This window comes from Alosa alosa, chromosome 5, assembly GCF_017589495.1.
Source record: "Alosa alosa isolate M-15738 ecotype Scorff River chromosome 5, AALO_Geno_1.1, whole genome shotgun sequence".
NCBI classification, from domain to species: domain Eukaryota; kingdom Metazoa; phylum Chordata; class Actinopteri; order Clupeiformes; family Clupeidae; genus Alosa; species Alosa alosa.
The window spans coordinates 18,680,813-18,708,754 of NC_063193.1; the positions used below are offsets into that span (position 1 = coordinate 18,680,813).

General features: G+C 43.9%; 1 protein-coding gene across 1 annotated transcript; it reads left to right on the top strand.

Moving 5' to 3' along the window:
* Nucleotides 1–8: 8 nt before the first annotated feature.
* nipbla (NIPBL cohesin loading factor a) lies at nucleotides 9–27,942 on the top strand. Its single transcript, XM_048242786.1, is given in 48 exon segments — nucleotides 9–299; nucleotides 1,534–1,683; nucleotides 1,780–1,945; nucleotides 2,174–2,304; nucleotides 3,884–3,992; nucleotides 4,165–4,310; nucleotides 4,633–4,688; nucleotides 7,753–7,843; nucleotides 8,064–8,309; nucleotides 10,395–10,808; nucleotides 11,343–11,474; nucleotides 11,702–11,854; nucleotides 12,091–12,162; nucleotides 12,252–12,341; nucleotides 12,518–12,618; nucleotides 12,725–12,811; nucleotides 13,184–13,415; nucleotides 13,695–13,846; nucleotides 14,031–14,111; nucleotides 14,324–14,424; nucleotides 14,635–14,758; nucleotides 15,345–15,427; nucleotides 15,531–15,663; nucleotides 15,847–15,990; nucleotides 16,330–16,416; nucleotides 16,691–16,795; nucleotides 16,797–16,918; nucleotides 17,556–17,658; nucleotides 17,797–17,895; nucleotides 18,077–18,223; nucleotides 18,602–18,736; nucleotides 19,031–19,129; nucleotides 19,275–19,328; nucleotides 19,454–19,562; nucleotides 19,815–19,945; nucleotides 20,123–20,263; nucleotides 20,371–20,464; nucleotides 20,651–20,805; nucleotides 20,911–21,001; nucleotides 21,641–21,814; nucleotides 22,422–22,612; nucleotides 22,748–22,855; nucleotides 23,101–23,301; nucleotides 24,525–24,671; nucleotides 24,963–25,324; nucleotides 25,599–25,773; nucleotides 25,939–26,136; nucleotides 26,386–27,942. Coding segments are annotated over 47 exon segments (6,696 nt in total). The 5' UTR covers nucleotides 9–299; nucleotides 1,534–1,619; the 3' UTR covers nucleotides 26,746–27,942.

A 27,942-nucleotide genomic window follows, 5' to 3' on the forward strand; every position in this document is an offset into this window, starting at 1 on the left:
CCATACCACCCAGAGCTGAGCCCATCTTTGATTATAGCAGTCTCCTAACCACAGGTAAATATAACTGCATGCACATAGTTGTTGGGACTCTAAAGCGATTTACAAAACATTTAATTATTTTATTTTTTCATACATGCCGTTGTATCGACATGAACATCTAACATAAACTGTAGATTTGACGATAATGGACAGCCAGACTATGTGGCAATTTCCCCGCTGAGAGGCGTATGCGTGCGGTGATTGTCTTGTTTTGAGTCCGAGGATTCCAAGAAGTCATCGTGAGAAGTGGAGGCCTCTGGGTAATGATAGTAACATCTCTCAAAAATGAGCCGTTTGTTTACGCTTGCTGGTAAAGTTGCTTCAAGTGTGTCTTATCTGTAGCTAATGTGGTCGTGGCGGTTTTTCTTAAGGGGAAAAAAACGTAAATAGGCGAAACGGTGGTCAACCAAGGCTCAGACATTATCTTCTTAGTTAAGCTGCATAGCTATGCTAGATGCTAGTCAACTCTGGGTTCATTTAACGTTATCCATTGGTTTGATCAGATATGAATAAACCGAGCACATCTTGTTTTGATTTTTGTGCATTCATATGAACGTTCATAAACTGTACACACTACCATTGACAACGCCTTACAGCTGCAGATATATGTAATTACAAGCCAACATTCCTAGCGTTGCATTTATGCTTTAACGTTAGCCATTTAACGTTGACTAGCTTTCTGTGCAGAAGTTGATTCAAAGCAGTGGCTAAACGTGAGCTATACAACATCCTTTACAGTGGCTAGCAAGCTAATCTATGCTAAGCAATGTTCTTCTAACAAGTTACGATTCGTACACAATCTAGGAAGCTGTTATTGAATCCATCTTACTTTAGACATTTGTAAGTTAACTAACTGATCTAACGTATCGATCTACCAAGCATAGAACTGATGATTGTAGGTTGCGAGTGAGGATAGTGAACTAGCTAATGTTATAGCTAACCAGCTAACGTTAACAGGTATTGGATGTTGCAAGGCAGTTAGCAAACTACCCCTTCTGTTGCAAAATACTGACGTTATAGTTAGTTGCCCCAGCATCTCTTAGTAATGACACAGTTAGACCATTTTGTTATAACGTAACGTTATATGTTTTCATCGAACATGATGTTGATCATTGACTAACGTTAGCTAACGTTATGGTTACAATCAGTAACGTTAACAAACTTCATCGTACATCCTTGTTGCAACCACGGAAATATAAACGCTGAAATCGTAGTACGTTAATCATTTTAGTAACGTTAGCCAAATGGCGAATGTAGCTATGATGTTTAACGTAAGTGTGTGCATTTTTAAAGTATGATAACATATTGCCCTAAATGCATTGAACTCCTATGAGTTTAGTAGTTACAAGCGCACATATTTATGGTGAGTTGCTGACCAACAGCAACAGACAATGTATTAATCATTCATGTTGTTTGCGAAGTTTTAATTAATGAAAATAATAATAACAACGCTTGTCTGCTTAATTCCTCCATCAACTTATGAACTTTCTGAAGACCCACTGTCATGTGAGAGGAGGCCAGAGAGCTGTGAACACTGAGCAATCTGTGCGTCAACACAATTACCTGACCCTGTCTCCAGTATGAATGGGGATACGCCCCATGTCCCCATCACCACTGTAGCAGGAATCACTAGTCTCACAGACTGTAAGTATGCGCTAAGACATTCGAGTGAGGTGTTCTGGTCTTGTAATAGCAGGTGTATTAGTGATTGTTTCATATATCTCCTTTTGTTTCTTGCAGTGTTGAACCAACTGCCCCTTCCCTCCCCACACCCTGCTACCACCACTAAGAGCTTACTGTACAATGGCAGCATTGCTGAGAAGGTCAGCTGTCTTCTGGCTTGCCAGGATGAGAATCTGGTGGCTCAGCTGTCTCAGAGTCTCAGCCAGGTGTCCACTGAACACATGTAAGTATCTCCAGTTCTCCTCCGAGTATCATGCTGTGAGAAAATATTTATGTTAAAATGAGTTGATCCCTGTTCCCACTGTTTGCAACAATATACAGGTATCTAATGTAATAAACACTTTCCTAATACGGTAGTTACTAAAAGTAACAAATACTTCATGAATGGTCCACAAATAAAGTTGTCACACCACTTTGCATTTAAACATAAATCAAACTGTGTACCCAATAGAGAACTGAAGAACAACCTGGGCAGAGATGACTTGGAAGGTGATATGCCAGTCCTGCTACAGATTGTTCTGTCCAGGAGCCCCAATATCTTCAGGGAAAAAAATATGCCAATTCAATATGGGACTCCAGATGGTAAGTGACACATTTTGCGTAACTTTTTTTGTAAAATCAAAATGTACTCGCATATTTCAGATATACACAGGAGAGATGGTAAAATCCTTGTTCTATGGATAGGCGATGTCACACAGCAACCGATCAACAATCAAGTCTATTTACTGTCAAAAACAAAATCACTAAGAAAGCAACTTTTGTGGGCAAAAAACCCCCACCACCAACAGAACAGCCTTACAGAGTATTTCACTAGGGTTAAGCAGGCACCTTCCTTCATCAGTGTTTCATTGAATTAGGCCCATGACAACTACAGAAGGCTCAACAGTGGTGTCCTAGACCCACCCCCTCGCCACACTTTATGATGGGTTCTTTACCAACAAATACCGTCAAATTCTTCGGTCATTCCTCTTCGTTGCTGTGGCCATTTATGATCCGATTAGCTAGAGTAAGAGCGCACACTCTTGATGCTGGCACCCACAAATGCCCACAAATTCTTCAGTCAATCCTCTTTGTTGTTGTGGCTGTTTATGATCCATTCCGATCAGCAACATATCCAAACAAAATGCAAAACCTTAATAATGGCAACAACAAGTACCATCAAATTCTTTGGCCATTCCTCTTTGTTGCTGCAGCCGTTTATGATCCAATCAGCAACATACATAGCCAAACCACAAGCCATCGATGGGGGCACCAACAAATTCATTGATATCAACTACCAACCAATATCACAAAATCTTTTGTGCTGTCCTCTTTGTTGCTGTGGCTGGTTATGATCCCATCAGCAATATACCAACATACCAAGCAATATCATAAATTCTTCAGTCATTCCACTTCGTTGCTGTGGCTGTTTATGATCCGGCAATATATCCAGCCAACACGCAAACCCTTGATGCAGACACCAACAACTACCACTCTCGAAACACAGCGGAAAGATTTTGCACATCTCAGAGTGCTTACTCAACACCATGTCTGGTCTCAAAGCAGTCACAACAATACACTGTGGAACGTGCAGTTGCCTTCCATCATCCACTAGGAGTTTCCAATCCCATCTTCCTGTATTGCTAGTATTTGCCTGGTGGACAGTTTTCTGTCCCTCTCACAGTAACAAAATTCTATAGTCCCTGTCAATTGCCGGCAAATAATTATATTCAACTCTCTTGTTCTCAAACAAATCCGCCAGTCATTTTAAAATCTAATTATGTCTCTGATTAAGTTTGGCGACCAGGTCAGGCTATTTTTGCATACATGTAAATGCATACATACACATTCAAAATGGACTCCTCTATTCCTCAATACTGTTTCATTTCAATACTTATCTTACCGTGTGAAGTTGAGCTGGTTCTGAGACTAACAATTCCAATACTGGAAATTATATTATATCAGTATCAATAACGTTTAATAAACAAACTTAAATGTGAACTATTATCCCAAGTCCGATATAGTAATAATGTGATGTATCATTAGATTTCCTTATACCCACAAGTATTTAAATACAAACATGTAGTTAGAGGCCCACTTCAAAGCAATACAGCATCTTTAGAAAGATAGAACATAGTAAATGCACTGTGCCAATGTAGCTCTGGTGTTTTCATATTTACAGGCACAAGGCAGCCTATGACGCCACAATATAATGTAACCCAGAATGCCATGCAGAACAGCCCAGCCACATCAAATTACCAGCCTGCTTCCATGGCACAGAGCCCAACAAGGTGAGTTTAAAAATAGAGTTTGACACAGTCTCCACCCTACAGCAGTAGGCTTATCACTGTTGTGATTCTTTGTAAGCTAAATGCTTTGTTACATTCTTTAAATTTTGAGTCATTAGCATGGTTGTTTGTCTTGGGCTATATTTCTTACATTACCTTCTGGTTGCGTTTGTAGTGGGTTTGTCCCCCAGCAGACGGGTCCGGGCAGCAGGTTTCCCCAGAACAGCCATGTGTCCAGCCCCTACACACCTCAGAGCCCAGCCCCGTACATGCAGTACCCTCATCCATCTGGCTACAATCAGCAGCAACAGATGCAGCAAGGTGAGTGCTCATGTCAGAATAAACATGTTTCATACGTATCAGCAGAAAAAAAAATGTTCTCTTCTTCTACAAACAGACTTTTTTTTCGATTGCACAGATTGAATGTATGTATTAAATGTACGTTTCATTAATGAACCATTAATGCTAGTTGAAAACAAGTAGGATTCATTTTAATTCGAGTAAGATATGGTAATGTCTCAGAGTAGTATGAACCTAATTTTGTTGTGCAGCTGTTTTTTTGGCCACATCAAAATATGATAATTTGTCGGCCAACACCTTGTATTTGTTTAAATCATGTGTTGTCATGCTTGTATTATTACAGTGTCTGTACTGAGCCCTACAATCCCTGGTGGCATGAGGAACATTCATGAAAATCAGGTATTTATTCAGTTCACATGGGTATTATCGAATCAGACAAGACAATTAAATTGATGTTTCATGGAATTAATCTATTCATTATTTTAATTCTGCCAACAATTTAATTACCAGTGCACTGCATGGAGATGAGATTTTTAAAAACTAAATATCTCATTGGCGTAAATGTTTGTTGACAGGTCAGGGGGGTATTCCAGGAAGGAGGTTTAACAAACACTGAGATAAAACTTAACCTCTGGGATGTCTGAACCCGTGGCGACTAAACTCGAGCTGTCAGTTCCAAAACACCGGTTACCAATTAGTTCAATCAACCCTATGTTAATTAACCTAGAGTTGTGCACATTCATGACCTATTGAGAGTTGAAACCATGAGTGAAAACGACGAAATGAAGAGCACCTTATTTTTCAGAGATGGAGTAACAAGTTCTCCTCGAGGCTTACGAGGAGGAGAGAGCTGTAATAACAAAAAAGCAATACTTGAGCATCTGCCAAGGAATGACACCTTGCTTGGCAGAGAATAGCCTAACTGACTGTGTAAATGCGTACGTTTACGATAGCCTATTAATGTCAAAAGCACAATATATTAAATAGTTTAGTGGACATTATGTATTGACTGCTTTGAATTATGCTTTTCTTAAACTAGTCTACCTTGTCAGAAATTGAATGGGTCAAGTTCTCCTGTAATTGCACATATTGCACAAGTTAGAGCCTACGCATTAATTAACATGTAGTGGATATGATAATATTCCAATAAGGTATAGGTCTAATGCACCCTCCTGGCATTGTGTACTGACCCTGGCCATTTCGCCCTCCACGTTTGTGATAAGATTTGACGCATCACATATCATCTGGCAATTACTAAAATAAAAATGTGTTTTAAACACCAACACCATTAAGAGAGCATCCAAAAATAAGTGGCGTATCCATTAGACCTACTTGGACATGTATGCTGTGGAAACCTATTGACATAATCTGCCTCGTTTATGGATGACGCTTTAATGGGCACTTACATCCCATCCATGGAGCCAATGTTAGGAATGCCTGAAATAGCCAAGCAAAGATATTTTCGGTGCAAATTTGGAAAAATTAAAATAAGTGATGCTGACCTGCCAGTTGGTGAAACTACACTTTAATGACCCTCACAGGTTTGTGGCCAGGAAAATGAATGAAGTTGCGCGGGAACCATACCTTGGAAATCCAGAGTTCTCGTGAGAACACAATTTGAATTTGCTCAGCGAGTCACTCTGGCAATCAATATTGAAATCAAATGCATGCTTGGTGCCGCCCCTCGAATTGGGCCATTTTCATTACTCATAGCCAGACCCTAAATCTTTCTAGATTTGGGTCTGGATTTCCAGGCTACAGGAACCGCTTTAGTGGAAAGTAAACTCTACCACCGACAGTTGCTTTGCTGATATGCTCTGCGTTTCCAACACTGTACAAAAACTCCCAGTCAAAGAGTGATCGCCGATGCACATAGTTTGGAGAAAGGCAAAAAGTGTAGCCTATTTAAAAAATATTTAAATCTCAAATCTCATCAGCATTCTTAACCAAACCAAATTATTAGTATTATTATTAGCCTCTCACGATGAATACAGGGGTTTCCCCGTTTACCAACAAAACTAGATGCGCGCGCAGCCGTGGGGCAGAAGACGCTTGGTGGCCGTCCACAACGTTATAAACTTAACCTAAATAGTCAGCTGCTGTAAGCTACAATCGGATTTTTTTGTATAGCCCTGTTGTCTCAATGATAATAACATCTCATTTCAGACTATATTTCAAAGTTTGCCGTTCATTTGCATTATTACTATAACATTGTATTTTGTAATTTTTGGCGAAGACATGCATTCCATTAGGAATATTGAACATATTTAACATTCTCTAACCATTGTGATTTCGAATTGGTGCAGTTTTCCGCACAAAAACTCATTTTATTCTTTTGCTCTTTTGCATTGGTCTATGGTGCTTTCTGCCTCTTGGTTGAGCACGCATGTTTTCGTGACCTTGCATGGAAATCCATGCACGGATGATTTGTGATTCGGACCTTCCTCAAAAGGAAACGCCATTGTGTGACAAGTGTCAAAACAGCTGAACATAACCTGAACAAAACCTACCCCCTACCAGGTTAGGTACATAGCCTGACCATTTTGGAACTGAAATCTCAGGCATTACCCAGTAAACCCGCTTTCTGTAATAGCTTCTACACCCCAGGTGTTCTTTCTTAGGTTCTGTCATTAGTTCATTGTCTGCGCATGAGTCTGAAGTAAACCGTTAGAAATGTTGGTCCTCAGTGAGGTGTAGCTGCTAACGTTATTCCAACATAATTCACGAAGTTACGAACCATAACGTTGGTAATTATGAAACGGTATTTAAAGCACTTTAAGATAAGTTTAAGGTAATTTAACAGGGTCATCAACAGGTAGGCAGTCAAATCAGCTGTCCCGGTTTCCCAGAATATGATATGTTATAATGTTTGTTAGCATAACCTTAGCGGTTACTTTTGCACAGCTAGAATCTAACGTTAAGGTCGTTGGTTATCAAGATAGCTGCTAGCCATCCACTGTAAGGAAACAAGTTTTCATGTTTACGTAAGCTTAAAATCTGTTGATGTTATGCATCAACCTACAGATAATTCTTCATGTGGAAAAGTTTAAGAGACTATTTTAGCATTAAAGTTAAGGTTAATAAGTTATGCTAACATTGTGATAACGTAAGCCTGCTGTGAGGTGATGATGTATAGCAGTTAACATTAAAGTTAGTTTTCCCTGTAACGTTAGCTTAACGGTAGAGACTTTAACGTTATATTGAGGACTATGTCACGGTACTTTCGGTATTCAAATGCCGTTACCTTGAAGAAAGTGGGTCTTTATGTATCCGTGATTGTTCGCGTCATGTTAACGTTACATGTAACATTAACTCAAGATCCTCTCTGGATACGTCCTGCTGGTGAGGTCACATGATGAGTGATCTGAGATCACGTTGATCAAAATGTCTGTCTTTGAACTCTTTGTGTTGTGAATTGGTATACTAAACCACTGCGTTTACTGTTTGTATGGGATATTTCCAGGAGAGGGACCAGTCCTTAAGAAACCCCTCACTTCCTTTAAGGTCACCACAGGCTGTGTGCTCACCACCAGACAGAGATGGAATTCCCAAAGGTGAGAAAAAAACTGCCAGAAGAGTCTTTTTCTCTTCAGAATGCTTGCAAAAATGTGTAATAACTAAGTAATAATTAATCGAAAATATGATCTGCTCAGACAAGGGGTACCATTTAACCAGTACATATTCATTTATGAAATTAATAGATTAATCTGCAATATACTGTGAACCACAGATGCAGTCACATTGTTCCTCTCTTGATCTTTTTTTCTGGTTCAGCTGCCTCCCGCCCACCGCTTATAATGCAGTCACCTCCGCAATACTCCTCACCTCAAGATGGCTTACCAGACCTCCTGCTCAACTCCCCTGACCACAAGCAGAAGAGAGGCAAGGTGACCCAAGGTGAACGCAGGCAAGCTGATAAGGCTGCCACCTACGACTTTATGGCCTCAGAAGATGAGCTGCCGTTCAACGCAGGGAAGGCAGGCCAGGGACTCATGCCAGGAGAGCCAGTACAGGAAAAAGGTGGGTGTTACTGCCGCATACCCAGGTGAAGGGGTTATGCATCCTTCTTTTATCATTTTAGTTTTGCTTCATTTGTCTGAATTAAAGATGTTTTCTTAATTTTAAAAAAAGTAGTCAAACAGGTTTTAAAATTGGGGTATTCAGTAGCCCACAATGTAGGCCTACAATTTAGTGTTGTTTCTCCAAAAGAAAGAAATGGACTGGATGCTCTGTTTTATGCTAACTGAAATCTCTATCTGCATCTCTAGCAATGACTAGTGAGTGTTTGATCTCGAAGATGTGGTGCACAAGCTTACCAATGACCAGTGACTTGGGCAATATTTTATTGGGCGTGGCCAGACAAAAGGTTTAAGAACCACTGATTTATGTAACAATACATGTTTTAAAGTTAGCTTTGAAAGTGAATAGGTGCTGATGTTCAAATAAATACACCGTGTTCCAAATTGTGCAAATTGTGCAATTTATTGTGCAAATTGGATTTAAGTGTCACAAACATTACTTTTTTGTTTTTCAACTAAACTCATGGATGGTATTGTGTCTCAGGGCTCTTTGGATCATTGAAATAAATCTCAGACACCTGTGATAATTAGTTTGCTAGGTGAGCCCAATCAAAGGAAAACTACTTAAGAAGGATGTTCCACATTATTAAGCATGCCACAGGTTTTAAGGAATATGGGAACGAAAAAGGATCTCTCTGCTGCTGAAAAGCGTGAAATTGATCACTACCTTGGACAAGGTATGAAAACATTGGATATTTCCCGAAAACCTATGCGTGATCATCGTACTGTGTAGAAATTTGTCGCTGATTCAGAGCACAGGCGGGTTTATGCAGACAAAGGCATAATAAGGAAGGTTTCTGCCAGACAAATTTAAGGATTCAGAGTAGCTGCTAAAATGCCATTGCAAAGCAGCAAACAGGTATTTGACGCCGCTGGTGCCTCTGGAGTTCCACAAACCTCAAGGTGTAGGATCCTGAAGAATTTTGCAAGTGTGCATAAACCTACTATTCGGCCACCCCTAAACAATGCTCACAAGCAGAAACAGTTGCAGTGGGCTCAGGAATACATGAAGACTAATTTTCAAACAGTTTTGTTTATGGATGAGTGCCGTGCAATCCTAGATGATCCAGATGGATGGAGTAATGGATGGTTGGTGAATGGCCACCATGTCCCAACAAGGCTGAGACGTCAGCAAGGAGCTGGCGGAGTCATGTTTTGGGCTGGAATCATGGGGAGAGAGCTGGTAGGCCCCTTTAGGGTCCCTGACGGTGTGAAATTGACCTCGGAAAAGTATGTAGAGTTTCTGACTGACCACTTTCTTCCGTGGTACAAAAAGAAGAACCATGCCTTCCGTAGCAAAATCATCTTTATGCATGACAATGCACCATCTCATGCTGCAAAGAATACCTCTGGGTCATTGGCTGCTATGGGCATAAAAGGAGAGAAACTCATGGTGTGGCCCCCATCTTCCCCTGACCTCAACCCTATTGACAACCTTTGAGCATCATCAAGCAAAATATCTATGAGGGTGGGGGGCAGTTCACATCCAAGCAGCAGGTCTGGGAGGCTATTTTGACATCCTGCAAAGACATTAAAGCAGGAACTCTCCAAGAACTCACAAGTTCAATGGATGCAAGAATTGTGAAGGTGATATCAATGAAGGGGTCCTATCTTAACATGTAACTTGGCCTGTTAAGATGTTTTTGATTGAAATAACTTTTGATTTAATTATATATGACCTAATGCTGCAAATATTAAACAAATGACTATTTTTAGTTCTTTACAACCTATACAATGTCTTGACACACTGTTGTGCATAATCATTTGGAACAGTGCAGTTTGAGTTTTTTATTTTTAAAAAAAAAATACTGTTATCATTGGGAGGTTTGTTCAATAAAATTGGAATTATACGGTTGATGACTTAAAAATTATACTGACTGTCATTTGCATCAACTATTTAGGAAAATCTGATTTTCTGATAATTTGGAACGCAGTGTGGGCATTATATTATCCATTGTGTGTCAGGGTATGAGGACATCTTGTGCTCTTTGCTCTTGAAGTTTATGTGATTTGACTTTCATTTCAGACAAACCGCTTAAAAAGCGGAGACCGGACCCTCACCCTCAGGACCCTGGAGCGGTGGAGGACCAACTCGGTACCCAGATGGCCCCTCAGGAGGCTGGCGCGGCTGATCACGGCACCACTCGACAGCACTCCCACTCGGATGCCCAGAGGTTGCAGGAACAGTCCCAGCAGGGCCCGGGAGTCTCCAGCTCGAGTAGACTCCGGCAGTCGGGGTCACAGAGGAACATTCCGGAAGGGGAGAGAGACAGGAAAGAGGACCAAGGAACACAGCAGAGGGACATTGTCAAGGGCTCTGCACCCGTGGTGGTGCTCCAGAAGCTGTCCCACGAGGAGGTGCAGAAGCTGATCAAGGAGAAGCACAAGAGCCCCAGAAGCTCACACAAGCACCATCACCACTCAGAGCGCTCCAGCAGAGGTATGTGAAGGGATTCACAGGCCGTAAATGTTTTGCTGTTCATAGGCCTAGTTGTTGATGGGTAGTGTGGAAATTCTTGTAATAAATTGTAGTTATTAAGTGAGAGTTGCTTCTGCTGAAGCCATATAACGCTCAACAGTCAACACCCATGATGGATATTTAGCACCTGTGTTATGTTTTACAAGCTATTAGCTGAACTAGAAATGTATTTGTTGACTTGGAGGCTCCCAAATGGCTAGTCCCTTGGGCGTATCTGTTTTCATTTTTGCTGCGTTCAACTTGGCTATGTCAGAACTTGGCACAGCTGCAGTATATGCTCATTAGTTATCAGGCGGGCAATACTGTGCCACAAGGGACAGTAAACTTGTTGAAGCTCTAACTGAAATTTTGCCACTGATAAGCTCTTACAAATACAGTAATAACACACTACTGCTGAGAATCATAACGTTTGGCTTTACCTGATGCTCACTTTGAACAGTGTAGACGTGACTGTAATACAGCACAGCTAGAACCCTTGCGTGTCTCTCCTCTCAGACATGCAGGCAGGGATGGACTCCAGCGCTGCTGACAGGGTGAAGCTTGGCAAGCGCAGACGAGGCGCAACCAATGACAGACCCAGATATGCAGAGGTCAGCTCTGGAGATGACAGTGAACCCGAGCGAGACTGTAAGTAGACGTATTACAGTGACACACATAATATTTCGTAATGTACTGTAGATTGTCTGACAGTGTGGCACAAAGCCATCTAAATTGATTTTTGGCATCAGACTGCCTAAAACTCAGTTGTGTTTTTAAATGAAAAACAAAGAATGACTTTTCCCCAGTTGGATTTCTTTGACCATTGTGAGTCGAGTGAGCTCCTAACCAGTTTGTGTTTATATTTTTGTTCCCAGCTGTGAGGAAGCGCCAGAGGAAGGACAATGACAGAGCCTGGGAGTACGAGGAACCCGAGTCCAGGAGAGGCATAAGCTCACGCAGTCGCTATGGAGACCGCAGCCCTGACACCTCCGACCGGGACTCACCGCCTCCTCCCAGCCTGAGTGATGGTGAGTATGGGGAATGCCCTGCCTACAGCACAAGGAGTTGAACACCTCTCCTGTGTCCATCTAAAATGACTTAGGCAATCTTCAGTACCATTAGATCAGATGTCTTGTGAGATCTTGTGAGATCTTATTGTTACTCCAACTCTCCATGTTGAGAGTTGTTGATGGAAGTAGAATCCTGTGTTGATTTTAGAACGACATATTTAGAGTCTAAACTGGTGTGTTCTGTGTTTTTGCAGTTGCAAGGAGTCTCCAGAAGAAAGAGAAGCAGAAGAAAAGAAAGGCATATGAGCCCAAGCTCACACCAGAAGGTAGCCAACCCGTTTTTAATTTACTGAAGGTTCTGTATCTATATTAAGCACTTGAATTGGACGATTGTATTGACATGATGTCTTTGCAGAAATGATGGAGTCATCCACCTTTAAGAGGTTCATTGCCAGTCTGGACAGCATTCTAGAAAACCTTGAGGATGTTGACTTCTCTATACAGGGTGAATAGCTTGGCCTATCTTGGCCTAGCCATACATTTCCTAACATCTTTTAATTATTTATTAGTAAGGTCAACATGCCTTAGTTTTTTTTTTTAACACATCTATTGTTTGAGCCATTCAGAATTCTAGCAGAGATCTGAACCCTAAACTCATGCCCTTTTTTTCATGCTTGGCAGATGATGATGAAATTCCACAGGAGTTGCTTCTGGGCAAACAGCAGCTGAGTGAGCTAGCCAGTGAGTCAGCCAAGATCAAAGCCATGGGCATCACCTGCAAGGTAACAATGCCTGAAGAGCTCAGCAACACATAATTTCATTCATACTGATTGTAATGAATGAGTTTGTGTATTACCTTTTGACTTTTTCTGTCATTGCCATTGCCAGATTCCATCTGAGAGACTGGTGAAGGTGTTGAGCATGTTGGAGAAGAACATTCAGGATGGGGGCAATCTCTCTACCTTGATGAACCCTGTGAGTTCTGCTGAGATTATTCTTAACACACTGTTGATAATATTGAAGATTTCTGCTACATATGAAATGTTCATCAGCGGCACTTGAGATCATCTGAAGGCGAAACCCAGAGAGAGCCGATGAGAGAGAACCTTTCTCTCCTTTTCACACAGTGAGGGAATTGATGGAGGTTTCAGTTACATGTTAGAAATGGAGAATTTCCCTCTTAGATGTTCATGTTTCATGGTTCAGTAGTTCTAGAAAAGGGGGGATGTTTTACAATGTCAGGAAAAGTGACTGGGGAGCCTGGAACTTTCAGAGGAGCCTTGGAACCCCTGATCTGTCATTTAGTCACATCGCATCTTCTGAGCGCCCGTGTCTGTCCTCACCCAGGAGAACGACACAGAGGATGAGGAGCGCCTGTGGCGGGACCTCATCATGGAGCGCGTCACCAAATCAGCGGACGCGTGCCTGACGGCGCTCAACATCATGACGTCGCCGCACATGCCCAAGGCCGTCTACATCGAGGACGTGATTGAGAGGACCCTGCAGTACACCAAGTTCCACCTGCAGAACACGCTCTACCCCCAGTACGACCCTGTGTACCGGGTGGACCCTCAGGGAGGTGAGGAGACTCCGGGACACCTTTAGAGTGGACAGTCTTGTGATCTGATGCCGGTCTTGTAGACACGGGGTAGGGTAGGGGTGTAGGTATGTCATTGGTATTTACAGCTTAGGTGTAATATGGAAAATCCTCTGGTGGCATTTCTCAGCTCTTGGAACTACTGGAGTTACTACAGTAAAGATAGATACATGGATGCTCACACAGACACACACACACACACACACACACATTATTAATCCCAAACATCTACAAACTGAAGCTTTGTGCTGTTTGTTGCAGGAGGTCTGTTGACTTCCAGAGCCAAGCGGGCGAGGTGCTCGACGAGCAAGCAGAGAGTCATCATCATGCTCTACAACAAAGTGTGCGACGTTGTGAGCAGCATCTCTGAGTTGGTTGATATCCAACTGTTGACAGACACCACAATCCTGCAGGTATGTGCCTCTGAATTCACACTTCTCTTTCTCCATCTCTAGCTCTTTCCCTTTTTTTCTCTCTCTGTTTGTGTGTCTCCCTCTGCCTTGGTGTCTCTGTCTCTCTCCATCCTTCTCACTCTGTCCTTCCCTTGCCACTAGCGATCTGTCTGTTTAATGGTCTCGCTCTCTTACTTCCTGACAGGTGTCCTCCATGGGCATCACGCCCTTCTTTGTGGAAAATATCAGTGAGCTGCAGCTGTGTGCCATCAAGCTGGTGACCGTGGTGAGTTTCCTCCTCTCACAGCCTCAGTAAGCTCAGGAAAAACAACCATTATGCTGCTGTCCCAGTTAACACTTTCACACGGACCCAGAAGGCCCGATTTCCGATTGCAGAGGCGCGCTGAAAGCAGTAACCACACGCTTGGGCGGCTCTGCTGCTGTTTCATCATGCTGTCATCATCCTCGCTCACTGACTTTGTTCTGGTGCCCAATCAGGTGTTCTCCCGCTACGAGAAGCACAGACAGCTGATCCTGGAGGAGATCTTCACCTCTCTGGCCAGACTGCCCACCAGCAAGCGCAGCCTCAGGAACTTCAGGTGACAACCACCACACCCTCGACACCCCCAACCCCAACGAAAAACACCCCAACACACACACACACCACACACACACACACACACACTGGCTGACATGCTATGCTTCACATCCTCCCCCCTACCGCAGTGTTGTACCCAGTAGGTGTTAAGCAGATGGTTAGGCCGTGAGACACTAACGCAGAGCTGTGTTGACGGGCTGTGTGCTGACAGGCTGAACAGCAGCGACGCGGACGGTGAGTCCGTGCACATCCAGATGGTGACTGCCCTGGTGCTGCAGCTCATCCACTGCGTGGTCCATCTGCCCTCTGACCAGGACTCCATTGAGGAGAGTAAGGTAAGAAATCCCCACAGTCACTGGTCCATCAGCCCCTCCAAGAACACACCAGTCAGGTAGCAGTAGTAGCATAGCTGGCAAATAATCACTTATAACCTGACATATGGCCAGTGCTTCTCAGTATGAGGAAGGCCCCAATAGTGGGGAATAGACATGACAGGTGGGGCGTTAGGAACAGGAGAAAGTTTGTTCTTTTGTGCCTATCTTTAATAATGCCTTTTCTTTTTTGACAAGGAAGATCACAGATACAAAACAAAATAGGCACACACAAACATAAGAGTCATTAACAGACTGACATATGAATTTGACTAATATCTGATCCAGTGGACTGAGACAGGATATGTAGGCTGATGTGGAACTAAGATAAAAAAGTATTTTAACGTTACCATTTTGCCGGGTTGATGGGGTCCGGTGGGGCTTGAAAATTCCCCACCTTCAAATAGGGGAATGACAGAAAAAGTTTGAGAACCATTGCATATGGCCTTGATTCATTGTTATAACCATGCAAAATGAATTGAGCTGGTAGGTAGGTAGAAATAGATCCGTTTTTTTTTCAATGGTGTAAAGTTTATTCTTGTGTCCACAGATGGATGAGGATGTTCTCATCAACACCTCCTATGAGACAGCCAGGAGGACAGCCCAGAACTTTCTCTCTGTGTTCCTCAAGAAGTGAGTTCACTTTCTCTGTTGTCTCTGAGTTTGGCATGGTGTGTATGAAGGGGACATGGTGGAGGTTAATCCCACTGTCTGTGATGTCTCCTCAATCCTCTAGGTGTGGGAGCAAGCAGGGGGAGGAGGACTACCGGCCACTGTTTGAGAACTTTGTGCAGGATCTGCTGTCCACCGTCAACAAGCCCGAGTGGCCAGCAGCCGAGCTGCTACTCAGTCTGCTGGGGAGACTACTGGTCAGTTCCTCACTAATAGTATCCATCATCACAACACAGACACACACACAGACACACACCCTCATTGGAGCTCTTATTCCTCTTGTCTTCTTACCTATTTACTCTTCTTACATATTACATCTTTCTATCTATTTTAATCACAACTACCTGTTGTAGCCCTAACTCTCTCTGTTCTTGTTTCAGGTCCACCAGTTCAGTAATAAGCAGACAGAGATGGCTCTCAGGGTGGCCTCGCTGGACTACCTGGGCACCGTGGCGGCCAGGCTCCGCAAAGACGCAATCACCAGCAACATGGACCAACGCACCATAGACCGCATCCTCAAAGAGGTACAGGCCAGAGCAACCTCCCCCCACACATACATACAGACTTTACCACTCAAGAGTTAATTCAATGCAGGGTGTTAACTCAAAAGGCAGCACAGAATGTGATCCTGCATGAACTGGCAAAGTTTAGTTTTAGCCTGTGAATGGGGGTGGCTACGCAAGGGAAACTGGTAATTGGTGTTAACTCATTAAATGTGTCACCGGTAATTACATGTGTTGCTGAATTTAATCACTTTGAATTCATTTCCACTTCATTTCCACTCTAATGAATCACCTCGTCTGCTCCCTCCATGCCCTGAGCTCTGACTCTTGATCTTTGCCTTTTGCGTCCTCTCTCTCCAGACCTCAGGTAATGATGAGATCCAGCAGCTCCAGAAGGCTCTGCTCGATCATCTGGAAGAGAATGCAGAGACTGCACCTGCACTGATTGTGAGTTATCTTGATGTTTCTTTTGCCCCCTTGTTCTAGTAGTTTGCACTCCTCTCTTTGGGAAAACGTTGGTAAATCTGGGTAACCATGGCCCGATGTGTCACTGTGGTTTAAATTCCCAATACAATACTGTCTCAAAAAAACAGTTGAAGACATTTATTTATTTCCTTGCTCCCGTAAGCCAGTATATTCACATACATCTCTACTGATGTCAGTGCTCATTCAACACTGGATATGTCCGTTCATCTCCTCATTTCACCACTTTGTTGTTCAGTTTGCGCGTAAGTTCTACATAGCGCAGTGGTTCAGGGACTCCACCACGGAGGCGGAGAAGGCGATGAAGAAGGGCCAGGAGAAGGAGAAGGACGAGGACGTCCACGGAGGGTCGGCGTCACGCCAAGGAGCTCAAGAGCACTGGGGAGATCATGCAGCGGGCCGAGGCCCGCAAGAAGTTCCTGCGCAACATAATCAAGACCACTCCTGCCCAGTTTAATACACTCAGGTACTTACAACATCCTTTTAAAGACATCTGTTAAATGTGGTTGCAATTTGGTGGGTTGTTAATAGCATCCCTAACCCACACAGGAGAACCTTTTTAATATACAATATTTTCTCGTGCATTGTGTATAAACCGTAGGACAGCGATTTTACGCAGATTAAAAAACTTAAAATTAAACAGTACCATGTATTAACCCTAGTGCTCAATAGCCCAGTGCTTCAGAATCAGATCATGCTTTAATCATAAAGAAGAATGAAGAAAATAAAAGCATTCCCATGTATAGCCTGCTCCTGTGTATTAACCTCATAGCTGAAGAAATTTGGCAAAATCAATGTATAAACCTTGATTAATAGGCAGGAAATTAGGGTATGTATGACCACTTGTCCTAAGAGGTATCAAACCACATTTCATGTTCCTGCATCCTTTCTGCCTACAGAAAAAAAAACTCTGGGCATTTTTTGTAACATACTATTTTTATACTTTATGCACACATGGGTTAACAGTTAAAGTAGGAAAGTGCACAAACATCGTTAAAATGCATTGTTAAAAAATGCTCTCTCTATCATCACCTTTATATCACTGCTTACGTGTGAATAGAAACATGATTCAGTACATGATTTTGTCCCCTTCTCTTCACTAGAATGAACTCAGACACTGTGGACTATGATGATGCAGGCTTGATTGTGCGCTACCTAGCCTCTATGAGGCCATTCGCACAAAGCTTTGACATCTACCTGACCCAGGTGAGAATTTGTCACACTGGACAATGCTGTCATTTATTTGCATCCCTCCAAACCTTTCCTTAGAGGCTGTAGTGCAGGTCGTCTGGTCAGTCCTTTCCCTGATGGGAGCAACATGTCTGTTTGCTGTTGCTTTTGCAGATCCTGAGGGTCCTGGGCGAGAGTGCCATAGCCGTCAGGACTAAAGCCATGAAATGTCTGTCCGAGGTGGTGGCCGTGGACCCCAGCATACTGGCACGGGTGAGCAAGTTCTCTTTACCTCTAATTAAACAACCTGTATTACTGTCTTTTTATAGTAATATATAAGTATTATGTATTTTGTAACTATATTTTGTATTTATTTAGAATGCATAGGGAAGATTGCAGGGTGTCTTTCAGTAGTCTGAAGCTGCCGTATGGCGTATGCCCTCTCTCCTTGCAGAAGGACATGCAGAACGGGGTTCACGGGCGTCTGATGGACTCGTCCACCAGCGTGCGGGAGGCTGCAGTGGAGCTGCTGGGCCGCTTCGTGCTGAGCCGCCCCCAGCTCACAGAGCAGTACTACGACATGCTCATCAAGAGGATACTGGTACGTGCTCATTCCCCAGCAGCCTGCTGGATGTGAAGAGCCTGCAAAGCTCCGTCTGTTCACAATTCTAGCTCTAGATGGGCAGGGTTACTGTGGAGTGTTAAATTCTTAAAATCTAAAGATGGCTTTTCCTGTGGAACCTAAGTGTGTTTCACAAATGGTTTTGGACAATTGGGCAACACGTTTGGGATAAGAGATTTTTGACAGGCTTATTATAACATTAATTAATCATTAATAAGCCCTTTTATTTCCATAATGTTGCTCACAGCTACTTTGTTGAGCATTCCCCAGTGTGCGTTTGTAAGTTTGGCTGACTCAGCAGTGCTCTTAAGAGAGGTGATAGCAGCTGCTCATGTTTTCTCCCTGCTCTCTCCTCAGGACACGGGCATCAGTGTGAGGAAGAGGGTGATTAAGATCCTCAGAGACATCTGCCTGGAACAGCCCACCTTCAGCAAGATCACCGAGATGTGTGTGAAGATGATCCGCAGGGTCAATGACGAAGAGGGCATCAAGGTGACCCAAACCTACTGCTGAACAGCAGCCACACTTGCGGTCATTCCGATATGTTTTCCATATATTTAATCTATTCTCTTTCCATGGAAAGGCAAAATGAGTTATCTGCATTTGTCTTAAAAATGCTTAGATTATCATGGTGATCACCATTAAGCTGTAAGCTATTAAGGCATTTAGAGGGTGATGGGTAGTTTTTTTGTTCGTTTGTTCGTTTAGTTTAGATTTTTTGTAAGAGGTACTCGTTTTTTTTTTTTTTTTTGACCACTTTTTGTTTGTTTGGTTTTTGACTCACAGAAACTGGTCAATGAGACATTCCAGAAGTTGTGGTTCACCCCAACTCCAGGCAACGACAAAGAGGCCATGAACAGGAAGATTCTGAACATCACAGATGTGGTGGGTGCACATAGTTTCAGTGGACTTGTGTTTGCATTGTTCCTCTAGTGTGTCTTTGTAGATTAAAATGATCTTTAATATTCAATATTGCTGTAATATTTTTTTTGTTTTATAAATGCAACCTTTCAAAATGAAATCCTCATAGGTTGCTGCTTGCCAAGACAGTGGTTACGACTGGTTTGAACAGCTTCTGCAGAATGTAAGTGTCCAAGAAATAACATAATGGGACTCCCGTTGAGGAAACAAATTTATATGGGCTCTGCTTTATCTACAATAAATGTTTAAAAGTGCTGTAATATGTGTCCATTCCTTCTTGTGTCTCAGCTGCTGAAGTCTGAGGAGGATTCCTCCTACAAGCCCACCAGGAAGGCCTGTGTGCAGCTGGTTGACAGTCTAGTGGATCACATCCTGCGCTATGAGGAGTCCCTCTCAGGTAACAGAGGAAAAACATGACGTGTTAATCTACACTAGCCATGTGTCAACCAATGCTATGGTTTCCAGTGGTGCTTCCTACAGTTGAATGAAAGCAGATGTAGATGTAGTACACTGCAGTTTTAGAATCCAAGCAAAAGCTCATCACCATCAAATGTTCAGTCAGTCAAGCCAGGGCAGCTAGAACTGGCATGTTTACACCACTGCTTTGCTGTTGGATGAACTCAGAGCACCCTCTTTTTGTCTCCTGCAGAGCATAAGAATGTGAACTCCACTCGGCTTGTCGCCTGCATCACCACCCTCTATCTGTTCAGTAAAGTCAAGGCCGACTTCATGGTCAAACATGCCATGACTATGCAGCCCTACCTGACCACCAAGTGTAACGTAAGATAGCTTTTCACTATTCAACCCATTACCATAACAACACTGGATATATTTATAAATCACCTTATTATGCCTATTTGTACGTTGACTTTACATTCAGTGATGGTCTCAAAGGTCTCATTGATGGCCTCTCATTTCTGTAAAATAATGTTTGACAATGTTGGTGGTGAATTGCAGTCCACGAATGACTTCATGGTGATCTGCAACGTGGCGAAGATCTTGGAGCTGGTGGTGCCTCTGATGGAGCATCCAAGTGAGAGCTTCCTGACCACAATTGAGGAGGACCTGATGAAGCTCATCATCAAATATGGCATGCTGGTGCGTCACCTTTTAGACCTCAGAAAAAACTACAAGGAGGCACTTCTTCACAATTTCGAGGACTTACATTGCTTTGGTTCCTGAAAGCTTGTTCTTTTATTCCGCAGGTGGTCCAACACTGTGTGAGCTGCCTTGGTGCAGTGGTCAACAAAGTGACACACAACTACAAGTTTGTTTGGGCTTGTTTTAATCGATACTACGGTAAGCTCAACACCTCTGATGTTTACATTTGATGCATAATAAAGTACCTTCAGTCAGTCGTACATCGCAGAACCTCTGGACATTCAATGAATATCAATGAATGTCCAGTGAGGATTTCCTGCTTAGGGATGTGCTCAGTGAGTTCTCAGTGATGGCTGGGTGATGGTTTGTGGTGCTGCTCCACAGGTGTCCTGACCAAGCTAAAGGTCCATCACCAGCAGGACTCCAACCACTCCATAACGGACGCCAAGCGTCCGATCCTGATGCGCTCCCTCTTCACTGTGGGCGCTCTGTGTCGCCACTTCGACTTTGACCTGGAGCGCTTCAAGGGCAGCAGCCAAGTGAGTTCTTATTGGGTGACGCATCCTGCCTTCGGTGTTGATGGTTGATTCTTTGTTTCAATATTTATCATAAAATTCATTATTTTTGAAAAACATATTTTCTAGATTGTTATCAAAGAGAAGGTTCTGGAACTCCTTCTGTACTTCATAAACAATGAGGATGAGGAAGTGCAAGTGAAAGCCATCATTGGTTTAGGTAAGAATAAAAAAGTACATTACATCTTTTTTCCATTCCTTGAGGCAAAATGCAAAATCACACTGCAGAAGACACTTAAGACACTTAATGCTGTGTATTTAAACTAGAAGAGCACTTGGAGAGCGCAGACCTCTGCCAAGGCCAAACGGGCTCTTCTATAGTCCATGCTTCACCTTTCCATCACATTTCATGAAAACCAGGCCAACGTTTCTGTGTAATCCTGCATACATATAAAGAAAAAAAAAAAACATAAACAAACCGCACCAAAATCATAGGCTCCTTGGCACAAAGAAGTAAGTCTTATATTGATCAGATATTGTGTTCTGAACACTAGTTTCACCACAAAGGGCTTTTAATACCTAAACTGCAACTGCAATGCAACTGAGTAAAGAAATGGATAATGTAATTTACACACTGCGAATAGGCAGTGGTTTTATGCGCAGGAAATACCTCTACTTTCCCTTAGACATACATCAATACAGCATTTATACTCCCGTGGGGTTCGTAAGCAGAGATAATGGTGTAAGCAAAACAATAGGAAGGGAACGCCACCACTATATTAGTGCATCACTCATCTCTGTATAACTTCACCTGATCTGTTCCCTCCATCGTCTCACCTGTGCTGTCCTCGTCTGACAGGCAACCTGCTCATCATGCACCCCAGCCAGATGTTCATTCCCGAGGTGAAGCGCCTCTACAACGGGCTATTGTCTGACGTGAAGAGCCCGGTGAACCTGAAGATCCAGGTGCTGAAGAACCTGCAGATGTATCTGCAGGAGGAAGACATGCGCATGCTGGAGGCTGACAGGGAGTGTGAGTCTCTTACGCACCCGCACACCAGTGGCGTCTGTCGCCAGATGGATTCTATATGATTTATGTTTCCCATAGACATGTTGCGCCATAGTCCAGTATAGTACTCTTTTGATCCTGTGAGGGAAATTTGGTCTCTGCATTTATCCCAATCCGTGAATTAGTGAAACACACAGTGAACACACAATGAGGTGAAGCACACACTAATCCCGGTGCAGTGAGCTGCCTGCTACAGTGGCACTCGGGGAGCAGTGAGGGGTTAGGTGCCTTGCTCAAGGGCACTTTAGCCATTCCTACTGGTCGGGGTTCGAACCAGCAACCCTCCGGTTACAAGTCCGAAGCCCTAACCAGTAGGCCACGGTTGCCCCCAGTATGATAAAGCAGGCAGTAAAGCTGCATGTGCTGCAGCCAAGTTGTCACTCTGCATGAACCTTGATCATCTCCCAGTTTATTGGCAGCCCTTGACGGTCTACAAAAGGTTTAGCCTTCCCCAAGATATGATGTAACATAAAGCATATAACCTCTGTCAGAGCGAGGGCCAAAGATGCGTAAAGGACCCTGAACGCTGACCTCTGACCTTTGTGTCTTGGTCTGACCCTCCTGTGCTCAGGGAACAAGCTGTCCAAGCAGGAGGACCTGAAGGAGATGGGCGACATCACGTCGGGCATGAGCAGCTCCATCATGCAGCTCTATCTGAAGCAGGTGCTGGAGGCCTTCTTCCACACACAGTCCAACGTGCGCCACTTCGCCCTCAGCGTCATCGCCCTCACTCTCAACCAAGGCCTTATCCACCCTGTGCAGGTACGGATTTATTGTGGAGTTACTTTGCATTGTTCTAAAATTCCATTGACTATTTATATATTCTGTTGTATATAAATAACCTGTTTATGTACAAAGAAAATGCTTATTCATGCTTCTCATTCTCTCTGTGTGTAGTGTGTTCCGTACCTTATTGCAATGGGAACAGACACAGAGCCAACTATGAGGAACAAGGCAGACCAGCAGATAGTGGAGATTGACAAGAAATACAGCGGATTCATTCACGTAAGTCACAGTCCACTAAAACATAAGACACAACTGACCCCGTGCAGGTGTTTACTCTGTCTTTGGGCTGGACCAGCATCTTTCTCCGCTAGTTGTGACAGAACAATTGACAGATGTATATATGAACAATTCTTAACTCCGTCCCCTTAGGCACTTGTATTGCCAAAGCAGTCCCCAGATATAGGACATTGAATCCAATAATGAACATGCACATCAACAGTATGTCTCTCTCTTCACCCCTGCAGATGAAGGCTGCGGCCGGGATGAAGATGTCCTACCAGGTGCAGGAGGCCATCATGGCCCAGCGTAAGGGCATCATCCGGGGCTTCCGTCAGGAGGAGTCCATCAGCGCGCTGTGTGCGCAGCTCTACTCCATGGTGCGCAGCAACAGGCAGCACCGCCGCGCCTTCCTCATCTCGCTCCTCAACCTGTTCGATGACACCTCGGTGAGTTGGCCTCTTCGCCCCCGGAGAGGGGAGTGTGGGAGGGACATGGCGATGGAGACAGACCTCCCACTGCAGTTACAAAAGGGCATTTCCAAAATGCACCTCAGTGAAGAAAGTTGAGTTCCCTGGGAGTGTGTCTCATTACCCTTGGCACTGCTAGCCCAGCACTCCTCCAGTTGACTTTGATTTGAAAAGGAAAGACAAGTAAATGAAAGCAGTGGAGTTCCCTGGGAGTACTTGTGCCTCATTACTTTTGGCATTACTGGTGCAGCACTCTTCCAGTTGACTCGGGTTTAAAAAAGGAAAGACAGGTAAATGACAGATGATTGCAAGAGGGCTGCGTCGGCCGTGAGTATTTAGTGTGGACTGAGAAGTGAAGTTCTCGCGGGCCAACTCACGGCTGCAGTCTGTGCGGTCGCTCAACCTCTGCTCTTGGCCCTGTCCGAAGCACCTGCTCCTTCTGCTCTCATGACAGCTTAATCAGCCAAATGTGCTCTGCTTGAGTAGGGCTGGAGCCAAACGCAATGCTGCACACTCACTCACTTTTCCCGCCACTGTCTGGCAGGAGGGAGACGTGTGGCTCATGTTCAGAGACAACGCTCAGACAGACAGACAGACAAGCAGACAGACAGTATTTTTATTAATCCTGTAGGACATTCTTGTGCCCGAATTCACTCATAAATTCAGGGGTGTGATTCTTCCGTTTTTAAACGGAATTCCGTTTTTTTCGACTTGAAAATGAGACCCACGCAATTCGTATAGATCCGCTGAGATTTGTTTTTGGGGGTCCTGTCGGTCAAAGGTAGGCTATTCTGTATTACACAGGCCATTATGCATTATGTAGGCTATAACAGGCCGCCGACAATGACAACGGGTTTCGTGCTTCACATCTTTCCGAATATCACGCCGCAAGTAGTGTATTCTGTTTACTAGTGGATTTCATTGAAAGTGAAAGTAGACGGGTTGATCAGCTGCGTTCTGAAGAATGCTTGATTCAAGTTCAGTGTGTGTGTGTGTGTGTGTGTGTGGGGGTTGTCACTCCGTATATTTTCCTTTTTTTGTACCTTTGCCAATCACACCCCTGATAAATAAATAAATGAATACAACTACATAAGGCTGTTACTGTTGTTTACAACAATGTTTCCATTTAAATTACGGTGGGGAAGAGTTGTACAGTGTGTCCATGTGCGGCTAACGTGAATGTGCTTTTATCGGCCCTGCAGAAGGTGGAGGTGAACATGCTGCTGTTTGTGGCCGACAACCTGGCCTACTTCCCCTACCAGAGCCAGGAGGAGCCGCTCTTCATCATGCACCACATCGACATCAGGCTGTCCGTGTCTGGCAGCAATCTGCTGCAGACCTTCAAAGAGGTGCTCACTCATCCGTGTTCACTACCCGTCATACACATGCATAAGCTCTCTCTCACTCGCTCTCTCTCTCTCTCTCTCTCTCTTGCTTGCTCTCTCGCTCTCGCTCTCGCTCGCTCTCTCTCTCGCTCTCTTTCTGAAACAGACTCCCCAAATGTGCTCTTTTACACACTACACAGTCGCTATCAGTCCCCATTATGACCTTTTATGTCTAAGTTCTTTATCTGAACACACTTGCTTTGATAACTGTATAATATTGTCTCCCGCTGACTTCTGCTGTTTCTATACCCCCAGTCGTTGCGGAAGCCCGGTCAGCCGGAGAAGAAAGAAAAGGAGCGACAGGCCAATAGCACCGCGTGGGACGTGGACGTGAGCGAGGAGGAGCTGGACAACCCTGACGTCGATGTGGACAACGACGGCACAAAGGAGAAGCCTCCAGAGGAGGAGCAGCAGGAGGAGCCGCCGCCGCCGCCCGTCGACAAGAAAGCCGACGCCGAGTCGGAGTCCGACTCCGACTTGGAGGACGTGGACGTGGTGATGGAGCGGCTGCCGGAGGACACCATGCCCCTGATGGAGTTCGCCCGCGCCTCGCAGGGCATCCTGCTGCTGCTGGTCCTCAAGCAGCACCTCAAAGCTCTCTACGGCTTTTCAGACGGGTGAGCTGCCTACCATAACTACTGCACACAAGAGCCAACCTGTTTGTAGAATAATGTAGTTGCAAATCTGGTCCTGAGCATGTAATCAGCCAATCAGCGATGTTCAGGTTAAACTTTATTAAGTTGCATATTAGAAGCTCAGGTGTGCTGCAGTATTGGTGGAAATAGGTTGAAATAAAACGACCAATTAAGCCAAGTTATTACAAGAAGAGGGTGAAAGATTTAACTAGTTTTCAAAGGCTGTTAATGACTCTTTTGCCTGCTTGTTTCACAGCAAAATCCTCAAGTACTCCCCCACAGAGTCAGCGAAGGTATATGACAAGGCTGTCAATCGGAAGGCAAATATTCACTTCAACCCTCGCCAGACCCTCGAGTTCCTGTCCAACAATGTAGCCAACGCTGAGCTCACTTTCGAGCTCAAGAAGAGGATCGTCCAGCAGTTCCTCGACGTGAGTTGCCCATCGCACATACTGACGATCTCCAAATTAGCGTCATTTTACTTCAGTTCTAAAGTTGTGCTATAATTTCTGTAGGCCTTTGCTGGGTCACCAAACGTTTTCTGCATAATCATGTCTGCTATTGTCTCACTGTCTCCGGTTTCCTCCCGTCTCCAGTTTAAGTTGCTGATGGACCACCTGGACCCAGATGAAGATGAAGAGGGAGAAGGAGAGACAGGTGCTAACGCCCGGAACAAAGCCATCAACGCCCTGCTGGGGGGGTCTGGCCCCAGTGCTGGCCCGGCTCACAGCCCCCGGAATCACGCAGCGGACACGGAGGAGGATGACAGCGACACCGAAGACAGGACCCCTGGGGTAAGACACCGCTCAGGGACACAGTATACAGTATTATGTGCTCATTACTAGAATAGTTTACACATATGCAGTTGCTATCAAGGCTTCAGAAATATTTCTTTACTTTTTAGTAAAGTGATACTGATCCGTATGACATCTAGATCTTGAATGGTTTGGTCTCAGTTGTCTTATCTAATTTAATCCCTCCGCTCTCCTCTTCACCTTTCCTTGTATTTCCAATATCTTTGTCTCCCATTTTGCTGTCTCCAGGCCAGGAAGGCAAAACGTGGGGGGGATAGCGGTGAAGCAGTGGGGAACATGTCTGAAAGCGTGGAGCCATCCGACTTGGTGGCCTTCCTGCGTCCGCAGTACAAGGACCGGCCTCAGATTGCCCGCGTGATACAGAGGACCGCTGACGGCTACAGCATCCGCTGGCTGTCTGGCTCCTACAACAGCCCCTGGACGGAGGCCAAGAGGCGAGAGGGACGCAAACAAGTGCCTTGGCTGGATACCATCAAGGAGTCAGATATCATCTACAAGAAACTCCCCCTGACCGCCAGCAACAAGTTGACCCACAAAGTAGCGCAGACGCTGCGGGCGCTCTATGCGTCCAAGGCCACCTCCAGCTAGTGAACCCCCAACCCCTCAATCCCAACCCAGGCCTGATCTCCCCACAAAACTGCCAAATCTCAGAGGCCACAATCCCAACACACTACTCCAGCGGCGTTACGGTGCATCCTTGCTTTATATTGTGCATATTTTTTTTTTGTTCATATATTAAATATATATTTAAAAGAAAAGAAAGAAAAAGAAAAAAAAAAGTGATCCCAGGATGCGGTTAAGGAAAATAATGTTTGAAAAACATTGTTGGGTGCTCCTTCGCTGTTGTGCAGCTGTCTGATTTCTACTTTGAGTGTACAAAAGTTTTCACATCAACACAAAAAATTCTTTATATATCTGAAAGGTAATGACATGTGTAAAAAGATGCAGTGAATATTGGGGGAATAAATTAGTTTCTTAACATTCTTATTGAAAATGAGACACAAAGTTCTTTTGGAGTAATAGAGCACCGAACGACTTTTATATTAGTTAGCTCTTCCATTTCTGTTCCATTTTGTTCCATTTTTTGTGTATGTCTATGCTGTACTATAACAGAGATATACTTTTTTGATGTAATTTATTGACGAAACCCTACGCATGCAGTACCTCTGAGCTACTCGAAGGGTTCCTTTTGTAAATGTACCTTTTGTTGTATTTAGTCTCTCTGGTTATCAAAAAGAAACAAAGACAAAAAAAAATTCAAGCACTTGTGGCAGTACACATACTGCAATTAATTTTTTACTTGCATTTTTGTTATTATTGTTTATTTTTTGCTTTGGCTTCCCAGGGGGGCAATATAGCCCCTGTAAGCTATGGGTGGAGTGGATATATTCAGCACACTGTTTCAATTTAAAGAAAGAAAAACAGAATAAAAAATAATACTGTGTGCTTTTTCTCTCTGATCCCCATCATATCTGTCTCCCTTTTGCGTTACTGGAGTGCACAGGCCGTCGGCTTTTGTACGACACTAATTTGCCAACTGTTGGAAATCAAAACCGAAAAACCTCCTACCTCACATACCCTAGGTCTTAACGTGTGAGCAGAAGTGTAGAAGGTTGACAGTGTTCTCTTTGCAGCTAGTTTGATATTTAAAACAAGGACATTTATTTAAGCTTATGATAATATGATCGGAATGGTTTTATATGAAAGTATAATTCTTTTTAGCCACGTAGTTGAACTCTTGTATGGATTTTGGCAAAGAGCTATTAAAATAATATTGTAACTTAA